Here is a 22,199-nt window from a genome sequence, read left to right on the forward strand (position 1 = left end):
AAATGGTTTTAATACAATATTGTGTCTAATTGTTAAGGAACTTTAACTTATCAGCGGGACTGTTCTATTAGTATTGCACATGCTTAGCACCATTATACAATTTTCCATGAAAATAAAGTGGGTATTGGGCATATAACACGTCTTTTGACTTTTAAGAAATGTCAGTCTGCGTAAATACTAACAATCAAAACGAGTAAGTTAAAATTCATTTGATAAGTTTTGTATCCAAAAAACAATGTAGCCTGTATTTTCTGAGTGGAATATGGTTAAGTGATTTATTAGTAATTAGTTGTTATCAACGTTACTTGTAAGTTGTGCCGAATATTACCGTTGGTTCAACAGTTCAAGTTCATATTTGTCAAACTTATTACTAAATATAGAATATTATTACTATTAGGTGCTGCACTAAGTTAAGTGTAAAGACAACAATAAAACGGTCTAGTAAGATAATGTAATATTACTGTTATTATAAGTGATTAGTAATTTTAATTATTATTGGTTTTTATTAAATTCACATTCACAACTAAAAAAAGGAATTATTCAGAACAAGACATTTCTAGTGTGAGCAATAGGTTATCAGTCATAGTACTACAACTAATATTACTGTTAGTAGACTAACATTAGCAGTACCCAAAATAAGTTGCTATTTGAATGCAAATTGTTATTACGTTTATAGTAATGCAATTACTGTTTGTTTTAAACAAACAAAGCATAGACTATAATTGTGAAACGTTATAAAGTTAGGAAACTGAAACCTTTCTAGGTCTAAGTAGTGTTAATGAAACAAATTAGTACTGCTAGTAATACTGATGTCATAATAGTTAATAAAAATAGGATAAGACATAATTTGGTAATTTTTAATTCGTATGTATTTCTTACTAGTTTTTCATATTGTAAGGTATAAGATTTTTCACTTGTACATGGGTCGTGGGTTCGAATCCCTGTTGCACCAAACATGCTCACCCTTAAGCCGTGGGGGCATTATAATGTGATGGTCAGTCCCACTGTTTGTGGTAAAAGAGTAGCCCAAGAGTTGGCAGTGGATATTGATGACTAGCTGCCTTCCCTCTAGTCTTACACTGCCAAATTAGGGATGGCTAACGCAGATAGCCCTCATGTAGCTTTGCGTGAAATTACAAAACAAACAAATACTTGTACACATTAAAATAGTTTATGGATGTTAACAGTGTAGTCTTACAGAATTAATCTAAGATTTTTCTTTCACCTATCTAGTGACTTTGCTTTCAGTTTTAGAGGTATGAGACATTTCATCCTCATCAGTGGTCATTGCTTTTTGAGAATATGCTTTCTTACTGTTAATGTTATATTGTACAAGGCAGCAATGTAATAAGTTACATTTATTATAATTATATAGTCTTTGAAGTGAGTTATCATGTGGATGAAAAATGTTAACAGATTTGTAGTCGAGTCTCTCTTAAACAGCGTATCATTTTGAGAAGAAACAAGCTTAACATGTTAGAGCAAGGCTGGTCAAATGGCAAGCTTCATCTAACCATTTGAGACTGAAAGGATTTTGTAGTGAAAATTTAGAGATAACTAATTACACATTTTAAAGAGATGCTATTTATACATTTACATTAATTGCATTATTTATTAAATAGATTTAAATGTATCAGACACTTTTGAACCAGAGTATAACACCCCTGGTGTTTTAGTGAATCATTAAAACAGAGATGATGACAGTATTTGTGTTGATCATACATTTGTGGCACCCAGTGTTCTTAATTTTTTGTATAGGAAATTTTATTTAAGATCAAAAATAAAGTTTCCAAACTTTTTTATTATAAAAAAACAACTAAATTAGTTATTTTATATTGCATTTTAAAACATTTACATCCAATGGTTTGAATTTGAGAAACAGCAGTTTTCATTTTATGCTAAATGAAGATATCAGAGTGATACAGGGTCCAGACAGTTTCTATAAAATTGGTTTATATATTAAGGTTGTTTAGATTTATTATTGCCAGTAGTTGTTTTTATAAATATTAATTACTTTTGTGTAAGTTATGAATGTCTCAAATAATACCATGTAACATACACATTTTTATGCACTGCAAAGGGCTACATTTTGTTTGGTTTAATTATTATATTGGGTGAGGGACGACTCTTTTTAAACCAGTAATTTTTTGTGTGTTCTGCCAGAATTATTTTCATAATTTACTAATAATCATCACCATATCTTAATAAATTTCAGTTTTCTTTATTTTGGGATAATAACCTGATTTCGTTAGTTTTCAGCCCATGAGACAAGTGTTATTGGATGCTGTCACTGTCTAATGGGTAAATAGAAATTTTTGGCTAGATGCTGGCAGCATTCTCATGGGTTTAAGAAGTTAAGAATTAGTGACTTGCTGTCAATGTCTATGTTTGTATCATTGAGTTACCATAACTGTGTATGTTTGTATCATTGAGTTACCATAACTGTGTATGTTTTCTAAAATTGTTTGTTTTAATATTTTTCAGGCTTCTTCCTCCTCCAGTGGTATGGGCTCAAAGAAAAAACCTTTTATATGTTAAGATAGCTATAGAGGACTGTAAAAATCCAACAATTAAACTAGAAACTGATAAACTTTACTTCAGGTAGGCTGTTTTATTACTGTACCTACAATTATGCAATGTTGTAATACTGAAACTTTAACTAATAGGTATATTTGTTTATTGTGAACCATGATAATGATTCATAATAATGATCACAAGGAATTACATAAAACCCTAATAGAACAATTGGGCAAAAAGAACCTTAAACAGAAAAGATTCAGTTCAAACAACACTTTAAAATATTTACTGTTGACTGTTAAGGTTGTATGTATAAAAATGCACAAAAAGTACTAATGTTAGGCTTACAAAGAAAGGAAAAAAATCTGTTAAATTTTCTTTGTAAATCTAAATATTGTATAGCTTGGTTTATTGCACCCAAACATTTTTTAGAAGACTAAATAAAGCTTTGTGAATGTTGTAAAGGTATTGAAAATTTAGGTTCTTCTGTATTCTGCATAAGTTAAAAACATAATTCTAGTGTAAACTTTTATTGTACTTCTTGAGTTGGCTTCTTTACAGAAGTGTGGTGTTCCTGTAAAAAGTTTAAGCACAGTATCAAACAAGAATTACCAGCCAATAATATATGAACATTAGGTAACTAACATGTGGTACTTTGTACACTATACGATCTGTGTCTTTAGGGAGTCAACCCCTATGTTGTGTATGAAGGTAAGGAGTGAAAGAAAATTGTTAAACATAATATTAAATATTATAACACGTACTTGTAAAATAATTACTTTAACCCTTTCACAATGAGCTTGGTATAATATACACAAGTTATCTATATACTTGCACACTTAAAATATTTGTACTATAACTTTTGATATAGTTTGTGTATCTTCACAAAGTTTGGTAGACTTTTAGTGAAGATTACAAGTTTTTGTACACAAAAAACCTGATCTTTTAATGAAATATTTTACTAAGAATTTGTTTGTGAAAATGGCGACTGTTTCATTACTTGTCTGAGTGCAAGGTGATTTCATGTTATCATTAAAACTATTCTTCATCCCAAATATCTCAACTATTATTTGAGTAATCTCTAAAACCTCCTAAATTGACCAGGTGCACATTCGCTCGTGTCATCTCTTCTTACTACGACCTTTGAACAAAGTTACTGCTTAACATAGATTGGAAAACCTTTTAACATTTTGCACATGAAAGATATCAAACAAAAGTTGTTTTTTTAAGGTAGTTTTATATATACATTTTAATAACTTAAAAAATATAAGTAACTGTATGATACCATATAATTCTACTATAATTTTTATTAAGCTCAGTAACTGAGCTGTATTTAGGTTTAAAAACAATTTGAAACTTTGAGCAGACTAAAGATACAATCTTCCTTCTATAAGTCTTGGTTTGAAAGAATGTGGTAGCTTTTCCATGGATTAAAATGGCAGAGAAAACCAATAGGTGGATATTCTAAATTGTCAATTGGTTATTTACATGTCATATATTGAAGTAAGTGCATATAAGAGACCATTTCCAAAAAATGGAAAGAAGTGAACAGAACTATTGTGTTTGAATCAACAGCAGAATAAAAGATACGAGTTTATTTTATATTCTAGCTTGTTAATATTGAAAATTTGAGATCCTAATTTTTATGAAACTGCAGACAGATTTTGACATTACAAACATCTAATTTTAAACAGTGCTGCATTTAACATACCATGTGACTTACAAACATCAATATTTAGGTGTGTTCTTTTAATGTATACTTTTAAATTAAGATATTAACTCATATATAATATTAAAGTTTGAATTATAATCTACAATTTGATTTGAAACTTGTTGCAATAAATGCATTAAATACTAGTTCAATAAAATTTGGAATTCAAGTCAACAAATGAGATGACTGGCCTTTGACCTGTGATCCATCATGAAAGTGTTAAGACACAAAGGTTTATTTAAGGTAGTGATTTAGATGAATATATTTGATTTCAAAAGGTTTTTTTTCTTACTGGTAGAATGTTTTTTCTTGACCATTGGGGTTGTTTTAGTCTAGCTACGCAGCTGCTCATTGCTATGCATTATATACAGAGAATTTAGTTACACAGAAACTATAAATGCTAGCTGTATTCTGAAACAAATCTCAATGATAATTTTCAGCTACAGCTTAGTGTTTTACATTTCAAACTAATGTGATTGTATAGTCAATAGCCAAGTTTAATCATCATGAACTGTATTAGTTATGTCTATTATCAGTATACTGTGTAAAGTTAGTCATTATATCAAGTAATTTTTTACTCATAGTTGACCATAAAAAAAGCCTCTAAAAGTTTTGAGAATGTTTGATTGAAGATGGCAGAGTATTGTCCAAACATCATATATTTGTAATACAGGTCCACAATTCCATATCCAAAGTTCCAAAATTCAAAAAGCTCTGAAAACCGAAGTTTTTTTTTTTTTTTTGGAGTGTAGAGCGTCAGTATAACAGTTGACCTGATTCCACACCCACTTGACCCACATCACTCAGGTGTAGTGTGGCAGTGTGGTCCAGCAGTCTGACAGGCATGTCAGCTGTGTCTTACTGCTCCTACTGGTCACACATGCATCTACTGTTTAGTGATATTTTTTTCTTGCTTTTTATTTTCTGACTTTGTGTTTAATTTCACTGTGAAAATGATTATGGGGTGCTGCCCTGGACCCTACTGGGGTGATACATTTGTTCTAAAATCTGAAAAATTCCAAATTCCGAAACACAACTGGCCCCAAGGGTTTTGGAAAAGGGATTGTGGACCTGTAGTTTCTTCATCACCCAGTCATCTCAAAACTTTTATTTTCTAAAAAGTGGGTTCCTTGTTATTAAATAATAAAAGTAAAACATTGGGAATTTAAAAACAATCTGGATGTGGGTACAATAAAAACAAAACTAAGAATATAGGGCTTGAGATATTGTTAACACACACTACAGATTCTATTTTGACTTTACCAAATGTAATTTTAGGTAACAGCTTAGAGCCAAAATAGAGATTTGTTTCCTTAGTTTTTATTTGCAGTTTTTTTTTCAAATTAAATATTTCAAAAACTAAACTAAACCACTTTTTTAGAATTTTGATACTTAGCAAAATTTACTTTAAAATTGATTTCTTTCTCAAACATTAGGACATTGCTTTATGAGGTATGTCATATTCTTGGTTATCTAAGAAAACTATAAAGTAAGCTATCAAGCTCAGTTACTGAACACCTATTTTTATAGGTCTTATTTCAGAGTAAAAGTTTATTTCATAAGAACTTGCAAATTTTAAGGTGGGGAAAAATGGAGATTCTTCCCACAAAACTGGAACTTTGTACACAGTTTTTTGTGGTAAATAAATATGTTGTTCAACTCCTGCTCTGAGGGTTCTTTAGCAGTAATGTAAACTGTAGCTTTTAAGAAATTTTAGTTAAAAGCTATTAAGTGCATTTCTTAGCTGTCTTTGAACAGTGTTGTAACACCTGTTTCTGCTACTGATAGGTTCACCTTAGCAGAGAAATTTCTTTTACAAACATCACCCATTGTATTTGGAATATCTTCATTGTATATTAGGTCACCTATAATTCTTCCATTTCTATTTTGTTTTGATCACCTTTGTGTTTTGAATACTTGCACGTCTAATGTAGATTGTTTTGCTGTTGTCTGTTTCACTATTATTGACATTAATCCTGAAATAACCCTAGAAACTTTTGCCATGTACATCTTCCGACTCACCGCAGTTGGTGCTTAAAGGGTCACTTTCTCAAAATTTTCTTCACATTTATTTATTTTCCAGCTTGTATGAAATTTCACAACAACACAAACCCTGAAGAATCGAGTATGTTAATATATCAGCTGTTTATATAGAAAACATCTTAATTATGCCCAACTATGTTTTTGCATAGATTAAAGTCTCTTATATTGGCTGCTTGAAATTTATAATTTTTTTTTCTATTAAGTTCAAACATTTCAGTAATGGTATTTGACAGGTCTCCTTGTGAATGAAGTATTATTACCAGATGTGTAGGTGATATAGCATTGTTACCTATGTCATCATAAAAGGATACATGAGCCATCACTACCAGAAAACACATCAATACTTTCCTTTGCATTCTGCATCTCAGTGCGTATGAATCTATTAATATTAATGAAACATAATAAAATTGCAGAAACATAATAAAAACTGAAAAGTAAAGCTGAATTTGGCCACATTTGTCATTGTTATTGTGGGTAGTTATGTGTTTAAAGTGTGGAAATCCTTGTTTGTGACACAATAAAATAATTTTTACCATATAGAAAACAGTAATTCAGTCATATGGTGAGATATGGCCTCCCAGTTCTTCACATTCATTCATATGGTAATGCAATCTGTACGTCATAGTACCAAGTTAACTCATCCATATTTTTTTCCAAAGTGTTTGATATTTTTCTTAACTAAATTTTGAAGAACTGTACACATGTTGCTAGTTTTCTCATTCTTTATTATATCATCAGATATTTGTTCATTTAAACTTGTCTGTAAACAACACATCTTGTGCTCTATGTACAACTTCATTTTTCTCAACATTTGTCAGTCTGTTAGGCTTTATGTCAGTATGTTCCTTAGGTTTTGATATAAAACCTAAAGGCACCTGATACTTTGTACAAGTATGTGATGTTGAAATTATGAAACTTCAGATGTTGGAACCCATATACAACAAAGTTGCATACATATCTCTGAATGTGTTTGATGCAATTTTATTTCAGGAATTCACAAACCTTTTCACTTTGTTTGAAAGTATCAATGCAAAGGCCCAATCATATTATATCTGTGATACAACTTACCAAATGAAGTACTTCACCATTATCCTCACCAAATGAAGCGCTTTACCATTATCCAGGTAACATAATCCACCAATATGGCTGCTGTCATATTGTATCATCACTGTTTTAATGAGTTTGTAGGAAGAAGTTGCCTTAATAGTGTAGTCATATGTTTTTTCACTGTGTGTTCTTCACGTGTATTCAGGAATAAATATTTTGAAAAATAACCTCTTTGTCATCTGTGCTCTCTTTCTGATTACCCAGTAACAACAACTGGATGTTCTGTGGTTCTATTATGAATTCCATAACACCCATAATGGCACTTTGGTTACATTTTACAAACCTGGTTTTCTTCATTATCATTTTTAGTCTTAGAATTACTTATTAAATATCAAAAACATTTTCTTGTACAAGATGCAGGTAGGACTTTTTGCTGTAAGAAGGAACAAGGAACCCGATCTTGAACTTTGTGAACAACCTCTGTCAGTTTGACCGAGTCTGTAACTGTATTCTGTCTTTTCAGTTGTTCACTCTGAGTGTACATCAGATTAGTAGGATTAAATAGGTACATTCTAGCACATGATGCACATGTGGGTTTGACAATCTTGTTATGTATTTTAATATCTTTCAACATTTTGTTTTATCATATTCTATTGCCTCGTTAAGAAAATAACTCCTTAAGTGACTGTCCAAGTTTAGTGCTTTGTGTATACCTTTTAGGTCGAGTCGTGAAAATGAGTAACACTAGAACTAGTACCTAGTTATTTTTAGTCGTTTTGTAGGCTTCACATTTCCGGCTCTCTGCCCCTCACATTTCCCACTTCACATAAATAGTTTACATGGTAGACACTTTTTCAGTGTCTTTTATCTTTCAGTGTTTATAATCTAGGGAGTATGTAGGATAAGGAGTCTCTTTCAGTGTTTAGAATCTAGGGAGTATGTAGGATAAGGAGTCTCTTTCAGTGTCTAGAATCTAGGGAGTATGTAGGATAAGGAGTCTCTTTCAGTGTCTAGAATCTAGGGAGTATGTAGGATAAGGAGTCTCTTTCAGTGTCTAGAATCTAGGGAGTATGTAGGATAAGGAGTCTCTTTCAGTGTCTAGAATCTAGGAGTATGTAGGATAAGGAGTCTCTTTCAGTGTTTAGAATCTAGGGAGTATGTAGGATAAGGAGTCTCTTTCAGTGTCTAGAATCTAGGGAGTATGTAAGATAAGGAGTCTCTTTCAGTGTCTAGAATCTAGGGAGTATGTAGGATAAGGAGTCTCTTTCAGTGTTTAGAATCTAGGGAGTATGTAGGATAAGGAGTCTCTTTCAGTGTCTAGAATCTAGGGAGTATGTAGGATAAGGAGTCTCTTTCAGTGTCTAGAATCTAGGGAGTATGTAAGATAAGGAGTCTCTTTCAGTGTCTAGAATCTAGGGAGTATGTAGGATAAGGAGTCTCTTTCAGTGTTTAGAATCTAGGAGTATGTAGGATAAGGAGTCTCTTTCAGTGTTTAGAATCTAGGGAGTATGTAGGATAAGGAGTCTCTTTCAGTGTCTAGAATCTAGGGAGTATGTAGGATAAGGAGTATCTTTCAGTGTTTAGAATCTAGGGAGTATGTAGGATAAGGAGTATCTTTCAGTGTTTAGAATCTAGGGAGTATGTAGGATAAGGAGTATCTTTCAGTGTTTAGAATCTAGGGACAAAAGGTACTTTTTTCTGACTTCTAGGAGAAGGGTAAGAATAACTGTTCTTGATATGCATTATTAAGAGCACCATTAATCCCCCTAACCTATGATAGCTACTGTTAACATTTTATGAAAATTACAGCAAATATAGACTAATTTGTCTCATGCTTGTGCATTTCACGAGGTACACATAACAAGTCTAAAATTAGAGTAATTTCTTCCACAATATGGGGTCAACCTGTTAGACCACCCCATGCACACTTAGTTAATCTATTTGAGTACTGTACTTCATAAGTGGTTTCCAATTTGTCCTCGAAGAAGAAAGGTCTACATTTGAAAGGCACTCAGGTTGTATCAAGACTTCTTGAACCAGTGTGTTTTTCTAACGTCATGAGTAACTCCATATATGTTAGTTTTATATGTATTTTACAAACAAATGAAGCTTCATATTTAAATGACACATTGTATTCGTTACTTTTGTTTTCTCCTCTCTCATGGTTTTTGTTTCTTTCCTACAGGGGAAAAGGAGGAACAGAGAACAAAGAACAAGAAGTCATTCTAGAATTTTTGAAGAAAATTAAACCAGAGGTAAAGTTTTACAGTTTTTAGTGGTTTATTTATTTTATTATAATACTTTTTTCTTCTAACTCGCATTTCACTTGTACTTATCAATAGCATCTTATTGTAACCCTAACTATTTAAAATGGCACCATATACTGTAGTTACATTATCTATATACCAAACAATGTTTTGAAATTTTTTAACAGAAATCTGTGTTCACCCTTTCCTTACCATAATGACACGCTTGGTGCACCTATTGTTTCTTTTCTAGGTACTGCATGGGTTTACTTTGACACCAAATCCAATGAGACTTGGTTTGTAGATTTATTTTTTTCTATAAAATATACAATTAATCAATCAAATAAGAAACTCTTAATATTTTGTCAAAGCATAATGCTACCAGTATACACAGAGAAAATCTACTAACTGCAGCATAACATTTGCTGCTCACTCATGTGTGATTTTGGTAGTAAATTACTTGTTCTCAATAAGTATAAAAATTAATTTTAGTCAAAAAGTACTTACAACCACTGTGTAATGGCTTAACTGTTAACAACCATGTGTTGTAGCATGAATATGCGACTACAATATTTTCATTCTGTGACTTCATAGGAATTGCAGGGACCCAGGCAGACCTTGTAACCATACTACATTATATAAAAATACATATAAAAACTGAGATTAACATTCAATAAATGGGGCTTCACGAGCTTTCATTGGGGCAGAACTTTTCCTTAATTTGTCTATATTTTTTTCTCTGTTTGTTTAATTTTATATGTAAATTAGTGTTAGAGCACTTAATTTGTTTTTGTTCCATCGTGGAATACAAAAGTGTTTTATCAGTTTTAGTCTCAAAAATGATCTTTTACCACTTGTTGCACTAATGGCAAGGTTAATGAAATTAGTACACCAGTAAAGGTATATGGATACACTTCTTGCTGCTTCATCGGTTTTAAAATTGTCCAACATCTCTAAACTTGATTAAGTCACATTATTGTAATATACAGAGTGGATTATGACCAGATGTAATGTCATCAGAGCAGTCTATGGTTTAAAAAAATTGAACAATTTAAAAAACCCTCGTTTCTTCAGACCAAATGTTACTTCCCTTACAAAATGTTTATTTTAAATAAGTTTTATGTATAAAAACTTTTATAAAACATTAAAGATGAAATTCTGTACATAAAGCAGAACTTAGCTTCACAGTGTTAATTGTTAAGCTGCACTTTTCCCACACATTATACAAGTTTTGAGACCAGTTGTTCCAGCAAATATGTGTAGGAACTGTACCTTTAATGATAAAAATGTGACATCTAACAGACAGATTAAGGAAGTGCCTTAATAAAGATTTTTGGCTTATAGGTCTATTGCAGATTTGACCTATAATGGTTGTGGCAGCCATGTAAGAAATTACAACTTGAGTTAGTAGCAAAATTAAGGATATCAATTTGGGTTGCAAACTTCAAACATTGCTTTTGTGTTAACATATATTCCTTTTAATATGTCAAATGGGCTAAAAAATGAACTTCTGCATCATAATCACAAAGATACATTGGAGTCTCATAGTGCCACAGCATTATCTCTGCAGGACTCACAATGCTGGAAACTGGATTTCGATACCAATGATAGACATAGCACAGATAGCCCATTGTATCTCTTTGTCCTTAACTTCAAACAAACAGATATGTTTGTAATGATAAATTGTTTAGTACACAAAATTGAAAAGTACAAATTTTATTTTCCAGTAATTGTGAATATATTCAGAATCACGTTGTCCACTGTACTAGCAGGAAGCAGTGAATTAGAAATGCTGTATGATGTATTTACACCACCCTTCTAGTTTATCACTTCAAAATTAAGAACAGCTAGTGCAGATAGTCCTCACGTATCTGCGTACAAGATTCCACAAATAAATCAAATATCGGGGCAGCTATTTAGTTTTTTGGGAAAGGTTTTTCACTTTCTCAAACTGGGGTATTCGAAGATAGGATTATTCCCCTTTGCCCAGTCCATAAATATGCTATAGTTAGTTCGGGGGGGATTTAATGATTATAATATCCATGGGTGTTAGTGTATGCTGATTGAAGGATCTGTTGAATGTCTGTCCCGAGACCTGGCAAATGTCCAGAGGATGCAGAGGCAATTTGAAAGTTAAGGCCAGGGCCACAGATGTCAATGATGGCTTTAATCCATGAAGTTTGTTTGGAAATGACAAGAAGAAAGGTTGGAAGTGGTCATATAAAACATCACATCAGTGGACATTCTTGCAGGATCACCAATGCCATGGCTAGGACAAAGTCCAAAAGAGCCAGTGAATTAAATGGAGGGAAAAACGGGAGGACCTTGAGTAACCCACTTTCACAAGAGAGGCACAATAATAACTCTAAAGAGGATGGTTTATTTTATCAAAAGACTATTCCTTTTCAGTTTAACCTGGAAATGCAGTTGGTGGTTGTGTTACATATCTTGTATGCCCAGAGTCAGTGACATTACTCACTTTATGAAATGATACTGGTCATGAAATATGTTAATGTAATTAAACATGCCTGTCACCTGTAAACACTTTCTAATAAGAACTAAGTCTTCTGGTGATTCAGTGAAATTTTACGGGTTGTATTGCTAAAATCTGGGATTTGATCCCCTCTGGTGGACAAACACACACACACATAAGCATTTTATGGAATTTGCTGTTTTTAATGCAGTCATTCCTCATGATTTTGTTTATTCATTTAACTTCATTTAGATATAAATTATTTAATTTCACTAACATATATCCCATTCTGCCACTTTTCACTAAAATGAAGAAATGACAAATGTTTAAGATCAATACGTGGTTTTGAATACTTGGACATGGTTAATCCATCTGTTTGTATTGAAGGGCATCTCAGACTTTGTATGGTTTCACACATACAAAACATTGCTATAATTATATTCAATGGTGTATTTTGTGGTTACTAAATGTTTTATATGGGTTTGCTGAATCACATAAATATATTTTCTGTTCTAAGGAATCACGGTATGCAGTATGTGGAAGAGGTATCGAATTTATTCTTATCAAAAGTGAAGAAGGCCCCTATTGGAGCAGGTTACTGAAAGATGACAAAAAGGTGATGGAACTCTTTTTGTTTTTAAGTTATTTTTAATGGTCTCGACTTTATTTTACAATTAGTAACACCTGTTATGTTAAGACACACCAACTGTAGTGTAATATGCCTTTCATTAAAAATTATAGATGTACACTATGTACGACCTGCTCGCATTGACCTGCCAGAGGCAGATGATACCTTGTATGGTGAATCATATTTAAAATATTCACTTATTTAAAGTTTGAAGCTAGAATTGTAATACTTAGCTATTTATCTTGAATTGGTAATTATCATTCTAAATTTGTTAAGCAGTAAATATTAAATTTTTTTGTTCCTGGGAAAGACAGATTGTGAATGTTTTTGTAGATTTTGTTTAGTTTTATAACCTTGCTTGTTCATTTTGTCTACAAAATCATTTAAACTGAAAGTAGCATTTTGAGAGTAGCAGTTCTGTTTTACAGATATGATTAATAACACTATGTAACACAATTTTTTACTTTTTCTTGTTCCTGGGCAGAAAGTGTTATTTCCCAATTGCTTATGCCTAAAGTAAATGGAAAAGACCTATTTTCCTCTTCAAGTTTTGCTTTTGTGACCTGGGAGCGTATGACGAAAACATAATGGGAGACTATGTTCGGGGCTGATACGTGAAAGAGATTTACATTACAGTCACAAATCTCAAAAAACTACTCACTTCTAAACATTTTTGTATAACTTTAGTATAAATACATGTAAATCTTGATTCATATGTTGTTTTATTCAGACCTTATGTAAATGAAAATATGCAAATTTGTCCGTTTTTACATAGAAAATAGATTAATTTCTAAATTCCATTATTCAGGTCACAAGAGCAAAGTTTGAAGGGAATAATGGCCATTTTCTGTACTTTTACAACATAAGCAATTAAGAAATAACACACACTATCCAGGAACAAAATTTGTGTTACACAGTGTTATTATACACTAGGAAGATTTAAGGCAAAGTGCTCACAGGTTTTGTTTCCATAGTAAAAGTTTAGATTTGGACTCACGGGAGAATTTTGTGTGCAGTTCAGGATTATTGTAATGTTTTAAAGGAAACATTTTGTACATTGCCATTTATTTATTTTTTGTTTTTTTAATTCATTTTTGTTTCTTTTATATTTCTAAAATTTTTTTTTTTAAATAATTTTTCTTCCTTTAGCATCACTGGTTAAAGGTAGATTTTAACAAATGGGCAGATGAAGATGATTCTGAGGATGAACTTAATTCAGGAACCAACTTTGAAGAGGTAATTAGCTGAGATATAAAACTTGTTTTAAGTTTGATTCAGCTGCTTGGTCTAATTTGATACCTTGTTTGTAAGCATGTCTGATGCATATCTTACAATAATAATTTCTGAACTTAATGATATTGTACATCACCAAACATCCTTACTCTTTCAGCCATAAAAATGTTATCTGATGATCAATCCCATTGTTCATTAGTCAAACAGTATCCCAAGAGTTGGTGGTGGGTGGTGTTTGACTAGCTGCCTTCCCTATTGTTTATTACTTTTGAATTATGGACACTTAGTGTGGAGAGCCCTCATGCAGCTTTTATGTGAATTTTTAAAAACAAACAAATAATAATAATATTTATTCAGCATGAAGTTATTAATTGGAAACATTGTAGTATGAAACTTTCTGACCTTTAGCTTTGGTGTCAAAGGTTATTCTGGTTTAATCAAACTTATTTCATAACTTTCATGCATTTACTCATCTGTGTGATCCAATAAAAATATCATGGATATTGAATTCATATAAAGGGTTTTTTTCAGAGGTCATGTTGTTCAGGGGGATAAAAACATGTAATTTCTTTGTATTCTGAAGATAATAGGATGAGGGAATATAAGTTTAAAATTTGGAGAGACAAAATGCACTAGGCCCAAGTAAAGACAGTTTTATTTTTTAATGTGTTGACTGGCATACAGATTGAATAACCATCAGCAGTAGTGGAAGCCAGTACTTCACAGGGGTGTAAGAGTGAAACTGATGGTCGTATTTACTATATGAAAACCACAATGTTATCAACTAGAACATTATTGTTGAAGTGATGATTAATATTGCTAATTCTTTCTTCAGATGATGAGTCAGATGGGTGGACTTGGTGGAGGTGGTGGTGATTTATCAGCCTTGGTGAGATTTATTTAGAGATACCTGTGACATCAATATTTATGTTTTTTTTTTTTTTTTTCAGTTTCTATGATTGATAACCTAGAATTTTAAACTACATTTAAAACGTATATTTTGAGATCACTTTTATGGCCACTTGACCTGTGGCAAAATGAAATTTAAAAGTAACAGTTAGCTTGAATTCTGTCTACTTTCTCTTAAAACAAACCAAGATTTTGTCTCTTATTCACTTTAACATCTACTAGGATTGTCAGAATTCAGTTTAGTGTTGTCTAAATGTCTGAATACCTTATCTGAGGCTTGACTTGTATGTAGACATCATCTTATAGTTACGTTATATTTTACCCAGTTTAAATAAATGTGGGTTGTAGATATTATTACTGAAACCTATTAGCATTTCCAAACAAGGATCCTTTTTCATTTACAAATATTTTCTGTGAGAAGTTATTGTACATTTCTGTTGACTTACAAATGTTGGCTGGTTTATAGATTTGCATACTAGAACTTCATTAAAATGTTTCATGATAAAATAATATTTAAGGATGTTTTATGACACTTAGTGGTTAAGATTCTATTCACTTGTTTAGTTAATTATAACATTGTGAACTTGTCTAAAACACTCATAATGTTCACTCTTCTTTTTGTTTATCATAATTGTACAATAATTTTTTTATTTATGGTAATCACACAACTTTTTTTCAGGCTTCATTACTTACTGTCACATGTAATATTTTTGTGACAGTGAACAATAGAATTGTTAATAATATTTTCACTTTGTTTTGCAGGATGAAGAATTAGACAGTGATGATGAGGGTAAGTTTTTTTTTTTTTTTGTTTTCGTTTTCACATTTTGTTTGTTGTGTTTCTGTTTTCTTGTTCCACAACAACAAAAAATTCCCTGAATAGATAAGTTCTGAATTCTTAGTATAATTACACAAATATTAGCAGCAAGTTTGAAGTTCAACGGGTTAAGAAAATGGCAACATCTAGCTTAACCTTTTACTTTGGAAAAACTATAGTTTCCCAATGGGTCAGCTGTAAGTTTGTGGACTTACAATACTAATATCCAGGGTTTGATCCTCTTTGGTGGTCAGGTTGCACGTGGCTTATTGTGTAGCTTTGTGCTAAAACTGATTGGGAATCAGGCAAGAAAATATGAGATCTCTTGTTAATGGCATTGACCTCTTAAAAGAGTGTTTGGAATTAATTGGTATCACTGGTGCCATCGGTCTTATCAGGCTAAAGTATGTTTGGCTAGGAAGTGGAAATAGAAAGCTTTAAAATGTCTCCACACAAGTATTAGCTGTAGTTTAATGGAAAATGGCTTATATTTCTAGTGAAACGGATCTTTTATAGATACTAGTCCATCCAAAACTTATCATTTTTATTCCTAAATTCCTTCTTTGTAAACAGGCATGGATTTTTCACAAGCCTTTGGTCTGACCTCTCTAAATGTATGTCGTCTCTTTTTGAATATAAAAGTTTAATAATGATAATTTTGTATTCATTGAAATGACATCAGACTTCTAGATCATGTAGCCATAGTCCTCACGTTGCTTATTAGTGCTGATGTGGACCACATTGTGCATTATGTTGGACAAGATTTTGTGTAACACTAACTAATTGACAAAACAACCGAATAATAACATTCATTTTCTGTTTAAAATACATAGAGTATCCCAAGAGTATTAGTGGAATTAGTTTCTTTATTGATGGTACTTCTGTTTAAATTTTTATAAAGCTAGTGGCGATGTGGACCCATGTTGGTAGCTTATAGTTCATTGGAAGATTTTTTTCTTGTGTGTAACTACAAGATCTATTTGGTAATTTTCCCGTTTTAGTGACCTTTTGATTATGAGATTTGGTTATTAAACATACATTAAAAACTATGACTCAGACAAATAAGCATCCATCTTAACATGTTCAAAGTAAGGATTTCTTTAAAGTTTTATTGGTAATCCTTTAAGACCATGCAATTTTATGAGCCAGTGAAAGTAAACTTTCTAAGAAACATTACTGTAAGTGAAAATAAACTCTGAGACCAAGGTTTACATTCATAACCTTTGACCTACTAGTCCTATTGCTGTACTAACTGAGCTTTCAAGCTATTCCTGTCTCATTTTAAGTGTGAGTATGAAACTTCTTACTACTTGTGTTGTGGTCAAGCAAGTAGTGGATTGGTTTACAGCCTCTCAATCATATCATATATATATATATGTCTAATATATGTTTTTGTTACTATTATTTTAAATTCGTGTTATGAATCAGTCAGACTAAAGTTTCCAACAAACGTCAGTGTAGCTAACTTGACTTGTAACACATTCAAAGTGAAGGTTACTTGTTACATAATTTCCACAAGTTGAATCGTAACAAGAGGTTGTATCATGCTAGATTAAACCAACTGTTACAACAGTTTATAAAATTCACTACCTTAATTTAAGCAACCTTGAATTTTTTTTTTTTACTGAAGTTACATTTTACCTGTTAATTAATTTAAAATTATTTAATAAAATGGATCTGAAGAGAATTACAATAGGTAAAAATGTTTTCTCCCCATTATAAACTACCTAAACACACAATAATCTAAGTGAACTATTTCTGAGGTAAGTAAGTTTTGTTTAAATTTGGTATTGATGAAATATCAGTGAAATTTATTGATTTAAATTAAAATGTTCTTACCTGAAATATCCAGATATCGAACGTCATAATGTTTAATACAAGCCCTAATTTGTTTCCCATGGACTTTGCTTTTCTTTCTACAGATCTACCCAACTTGGAATGAAACACACGTAGGAAGATTTTATAACGTTGCAATAGATGGCGCTGTTGTCACACTGAAGTTAATTTGTATTGCATGACGAGAACTATATTCACCACCATACGTTCACGATCTATTTCAAAGTCATTGTAGAAGAGCATGTGATAGGCTTGCACCTCTGTCATTTTATTTCTCATTTATGACTTGTTATGATGTCTGTTTAATAAACAGCTACATTTCTATTGCGTTTAGCAATAAACAATTTTTGTGTCACGAATTTTAGTTGCAATTATTATTTCTAAGCTTCAAAACAAAAATTCAACGTTGAAGATGGTGGATGGGTAGCCAGAAAGTTCATGAACTGGCACGATATGTTCCTACTGGATTACACATCAACTGACAAAACGTGATATTCGACAGTTTTTTGTTGTTTTTTTTATATAAGTAACGACTTCTAGTGTTGTAATCTTAAGTATCTGGTTAAACCTATATTTATACGACAGAGATTATTGGTTTAACACACAAAAATATGTTTTCCCTAATATGGTTTAGTGACTTGTGTGTATTAGCCATCACCTTCGTAATGAAAAATAAGAATTGCAAATATTATAGAAGATTCCCGATAAGTTATCAAAAATAATACATTTCACTCACTCCACTATATCGTAAAAATAAATGTTACTCTTGTTATAAACCTTTGTTTTAAAATAGCAACAAAAATAATTTTATTCACAATAGTATTTCGTGTTATTAATATTCTAAAAATAACATTTATTTCCAACAGAGACAAAACTAAGTAACATCTATAATCGCTCATCCGGCGTGCAATAAAAACCTGATGCGAAAATATTGTTACGAAACTGTTTAACGAAGAATTAGCCTCTTTAATTTTAATTCCAACATTCGTAAATGGCGCCCCCAGTGGTATGTCTGCGGACTTGCAATTCTATAAACCGGGTTCATTACCTGTGGATGGCCCGGCATGGCCTAGCGCATAAGGCGTGCGACTCGTAATCCGAGGGTCGCGGGTTCGCGCCCCCGTCGCGCTAAACATGCTCGCCCTCCCAGCCGTGGGGGTGTATAATGTGACGGTCAATCCCACTATTCGTTGGTAAAAGAGTAGCCCAAGAGTTGGCGGTGGGTGGTGATGACTAGCTGCCTTCCCTCTAGTCTTACACTGCTAAATTAGGGACGGCTAGCACAGATAGCCCTCGAGTAGCTTTGTGCGAAATTCCAAAACAAACAAAACATTACCTGTGGTGGGCAGTGCACAGATACCTCTGCCTGTGGCTTCCTACTTAAAAACAAAACAGTTTGTTGTTGACACGTTAAATTTATTTTTAAAGAAATAAGGTTTTTGTTAATTTAAGTGAATCAAATACGGAATTTACGATGTTGTTGACTCGCAAAGCTACGCTAGCCTTTCGTAACTTCAGTGATAGACTAAAGAGGAAATTTTTCTCTTATCAAACAATGGAATTTAGCTGTCACTATTATAACGCACTCACGCCCCCAAGCAATGAATGATGTTTCTCTGTGGTTTCGAGGTATGTACTTCAGAACCTCCACCATTCGCTAATAATATTGTGAATTTCGTTGATTTACGTTCGTCAAATTGTGTGTGTGTATTTTTCGTATAGCAAAGCCACATCGAGCTACCTGCTGAGTCCAGCGAGGGGAATTGAACCTTTGATTTTAACGTTGTAAATCCGTATACTTACCGCTGTACAAGCGTGGGAGACTCGTCAAATTGTTCCATAAAAATTCATCAGTTAAATATAATAATAAAGCACATACTGTACTAGAATTAGTTAAGATGTTTCGCAATGGGGTGGAGGGTAAATACGTAAGCCAAAAAGAAAGCTGTAATTATTTCAAGTTCCTACGTCGGCCTCGTTTAGACAAACGGAATTACTTGTCTAGACATCGGTCCGTCGCTAGGTGTAGCAGAAATTGATGTATTTACTACACAGCGTGTGAAAGCCCAGGCGAATCGATATCACAGACCTCTTTCGTCAATTTAACTCTTCTACATACACACGCGCTAGGCCTTATCTCACTACTTCTGTTATGCGATATTTTAGATGTCGAACTTTTTGTATGGAAGCTATAGTTTGCAAATAAATTTGATCGTGTTAAAACAGTACATGGTTTACAAAGGAAGGACATTTTATATTACATACAAATACACTTAATATGTATTATTCGTGAACTGTTTTGTCTTTCACCGATAGTGTTTGTCCCATTTTTCTCTTCTATCGTGTACTCGATCTAACGAGCAATGCATAATTTGTTACTGGTGAAACGCGTATTAAAGTAAAATGATTTATTATGGATAAAAGTTAATAAAAACACTCTTATCCAATAAAAAAATGTTGACAAAACAATTGAACACAGAATAAGAAATATTATAAAAACTTGAACATATTCACCTTAAAAACGTGAAAGTTTGTAAGTCTAAACATAATTTACAATCTTTCAAAAGTACCCTGCATTCATTTCAACATATATGTACACCAAATTGAATGTATGTTCTAGTAGTTTAGCTGCTGCGTGGCTCGTAATTTTTTTTCCTGAAACAGCTACCTCACGCGGAACTGGTGGTTTTCCTGCGTGACACTGCAATTCAGCATAAAAGCCACCATCCCCATTCCGTCTCAAGATTTGCAAAAAATATTTTGTTCCGTGTAAGCCCTGCCCGGCTAACGTGAATCGATAAGCCCGACCTACCACACCGCCTGCTGAGGTCATCGCCGGATGCATTGCTTCAACATGACCATATAAGGCAATGAAATAGCTCGCGTGAAAGTTGGTAACCGTACGGAATGCTGGGTAATGCTACCCTCACTTCTGTTTGGTTTTGCCGATACAGTGGAGCGCCATTATGCCGCGGACCAGTAAACAACGAAATCGCTTAAGCCGCTGTAGCAAGTCTTGTGAGCGAGGAATATCGCGGCTAACCGGTAATTTAAGAACGTGTAAAAACGCGGCTTACGAATTTAATCCTGGCTTTATAACTTCAAGGGGATATTTAAAAAGGATTTGCTTTAATTTGGGAAATAAATAAAATATATTACAATAGAAATCGACCGTTAATCTACCTTATCCGCTCTCTATGTCAGCTTTATGGAGGCCGCCATTGTTACCGAATCACACCTCTCCATACATTAAAGTTAATCCGCGGTAAATCCGTGAAAAAAGTGATCAATAATTAAAGTATTATTTTTAATTCGATAATCCGTTATTTTTATGGAATTGTATAAATATTGACCACAAACCCAATAGAAATCACTTCAGTTTCTGAATTAATAGTGAGCATATCATAGTGACAAATTCCTACCCCATGAGTACCAAACGTAAACATGCATCGTATGACGTTCAGCAAAAGCTGAATGTCATAGAACGAATACGAAACGGCGAAACTCGCGCTAAAATTAGTAGAGAGTTAGGCATACCTGAGTCTACATTGCGTGGGTGGATTAAAGATGAGGATAAATTAAGAGCATTTCTTGATGAATTTGATGAGGGTGGTTTGAAACGCAAGAGAGCTAGAACAGCACAAGATCCTGAGTTAGACAAGGCAACGTTCAATGCATTTTGTGAAGCCAGAAACAATGGAATTCCCATATCTGGACCAGTTATTCAAGCACAAGCAGAGAAACTACACAAGGAACTTCATGGCCCTAATGCAGATCCAGAGTTTACTGTTTCAAGTGGTTGGTTAAGAAGGTGGAAGCAGCGACACGGCTTATTGCAAGTAAAAATCAACGGCGAGATCAAGTCAGCAGACACTGTAGCAGCAGCAGAAGAGTTCATCCCTAAGTTCCAAAAATTCGTTGAACAGCAACTTGTTGAGGAGCAGATCTATAACGCAGATGAAACAGCAGAAGTGAAAGAAGCAGAGCAGAAGTTAATGAAAGCTGTCCACTCAACTGTTCCCGTCCAAGAAATTCTGTCAGCGTGGTTCTCCATTGATGATGATGTACCAGTAGCTTCCTCAATTTCAGCAGAAGAGACCATGAGCGAAGATGAAGAAGATCCTGCCCCAATAGCTCCAACAAGAACTGCAGATGAAGCCGTCAAAGGACTCGAGGTAGCCCTAGAGTACTTCAAGCGTGAGGGAGACAAACTGAAAACACTACAACTAAAGTCCATGATTAGAGACGCCAAGAAGAGGGCAACAATGAGCAAGAAGCAAGCAACAATAACGTCATACTTTACCAAGAAATAAACTGTATTTGAACTATATTATCTGTATTTGTAATTTTTAAAATTAATAAATTGAATAAAATTGTGATGATAATGTAAAAAGTGGATAAAAATTTAATGTGGTTTCGTATATATTCGTAAGAATTTTAAATGTAATAACTCAGCATAAAACTAACTTTTTTTGTTTATATTTGTTAGGTTTTTAAAAAATGCGAAATAAAGTGGTTTGAAATGTATTTGTTTTTTCTTGTTTAACTGCCCGTTAATAAACTCGGTATTAAAAATTTAATTTATGCAACTGCGCTACCACGAGATTTAAAATGGCGGCCCGCATGTAACACGGGAAGATGAAATTTTACAATAAAAAGGTTTATTTTTATTGCAATCTTTATATTATTAATAAGTCTTAATCAAAATTGTGTTTATTTTATTTATTAAAAAGGGGAAA

At 32.8% G+C, this 22,199-nt stretch overlaps 2 protein-coding genes across 4 annotated transcripts in view; one reads left to right on the top strand and one right to left on the bottom strand.

Annotated features, from left to right (window-relative positions):
• The window catches only part of LOC143234343 (nostrin-like), a 51,615-nt gene extending 34,037 nt beyond the window's left edge, over window positions 1-17,578 (bottom strand). For all 3 annotated transcript variants that reach the window (XM_076471633.1, XM_076471635.1, XM_076471631.1), the window contains exon 1: window positions 17,464-17,578. In XM_076471633.1, the coding sequence (XP_076327748.1) occupies window positions 17,464-17,523 (60 nt within the window). In that variant the 5' untranslated portion in view covers window positions 17,524-17,578. The remainder of the gene's footprint in view (window positions 1-17,463) is intronic.
• LOC143234346 (prostaglandin E synthase 3-like) lies at window positions 36-17,819 on the top strand. Its single transcript, XM_076471636.1, has 8 exons — window positions 36-193; window positions 2,485-2,601; window positions 9,504-9,573; window positions 12,555-12,653; window positions 13,815-13,901; window positions 14,734-14,787; window positions 15,570-15,597; window positions 17,547-17,819. The coding sequence occupies exons 1-8, from the start codon at window positions 159-161 to the stop codon at window positions 17,564-17,566; spliced, it is 510 nt and encodes a 169-aa protein (XP_076327751.1). The 5' UTR covers window positions 36-158; the 3' UTR covers window positions 17,567-17,819.
• Window positions 17,820-22,199: the final 4,380 nt, after the last annotated feature.

The sequence above is a fragment of the Tachypleus tridentatus genome, chromosome 12, assembly GCF_004210375.1.
Source record: "Tachypleus tridentatus isolate NWPU-2018 chromosome 12, ASM421037v1, whole genome shotgun sequence".
In the NCBI taxonomy this organism is placed as follows: Eukaryota; Metazoa; Arthropoda; class Merostomata; order Xiphosura; family Limulidae; genus Tachypleus; species Tachypleus tridentatus.

Excerpts from the sequence above, each read along its gene's own strand:
- LOC143234346 (XM_076471636.1), top strand. The coding sequence starts at position 159 with ATGTCAGTCTGCGTAAATACTAACAATCAAAACGA. Across the intron at positions 9,574-12,554 it reads TGAAGAAAATTAAACCAGAG|GAATCACGGTATGCAGTATG; the intron begins GTAAAGTTTTAC and ends TTCTGTTCTAAG. Across the intron at positions 14,788-15,569 it reads GTGGTGATTTATCAGCCTTG|GATGAAGAATTAGACAGTGA; the intron begins GTGAGATTTATT and ends TTTGTTTTGCAG.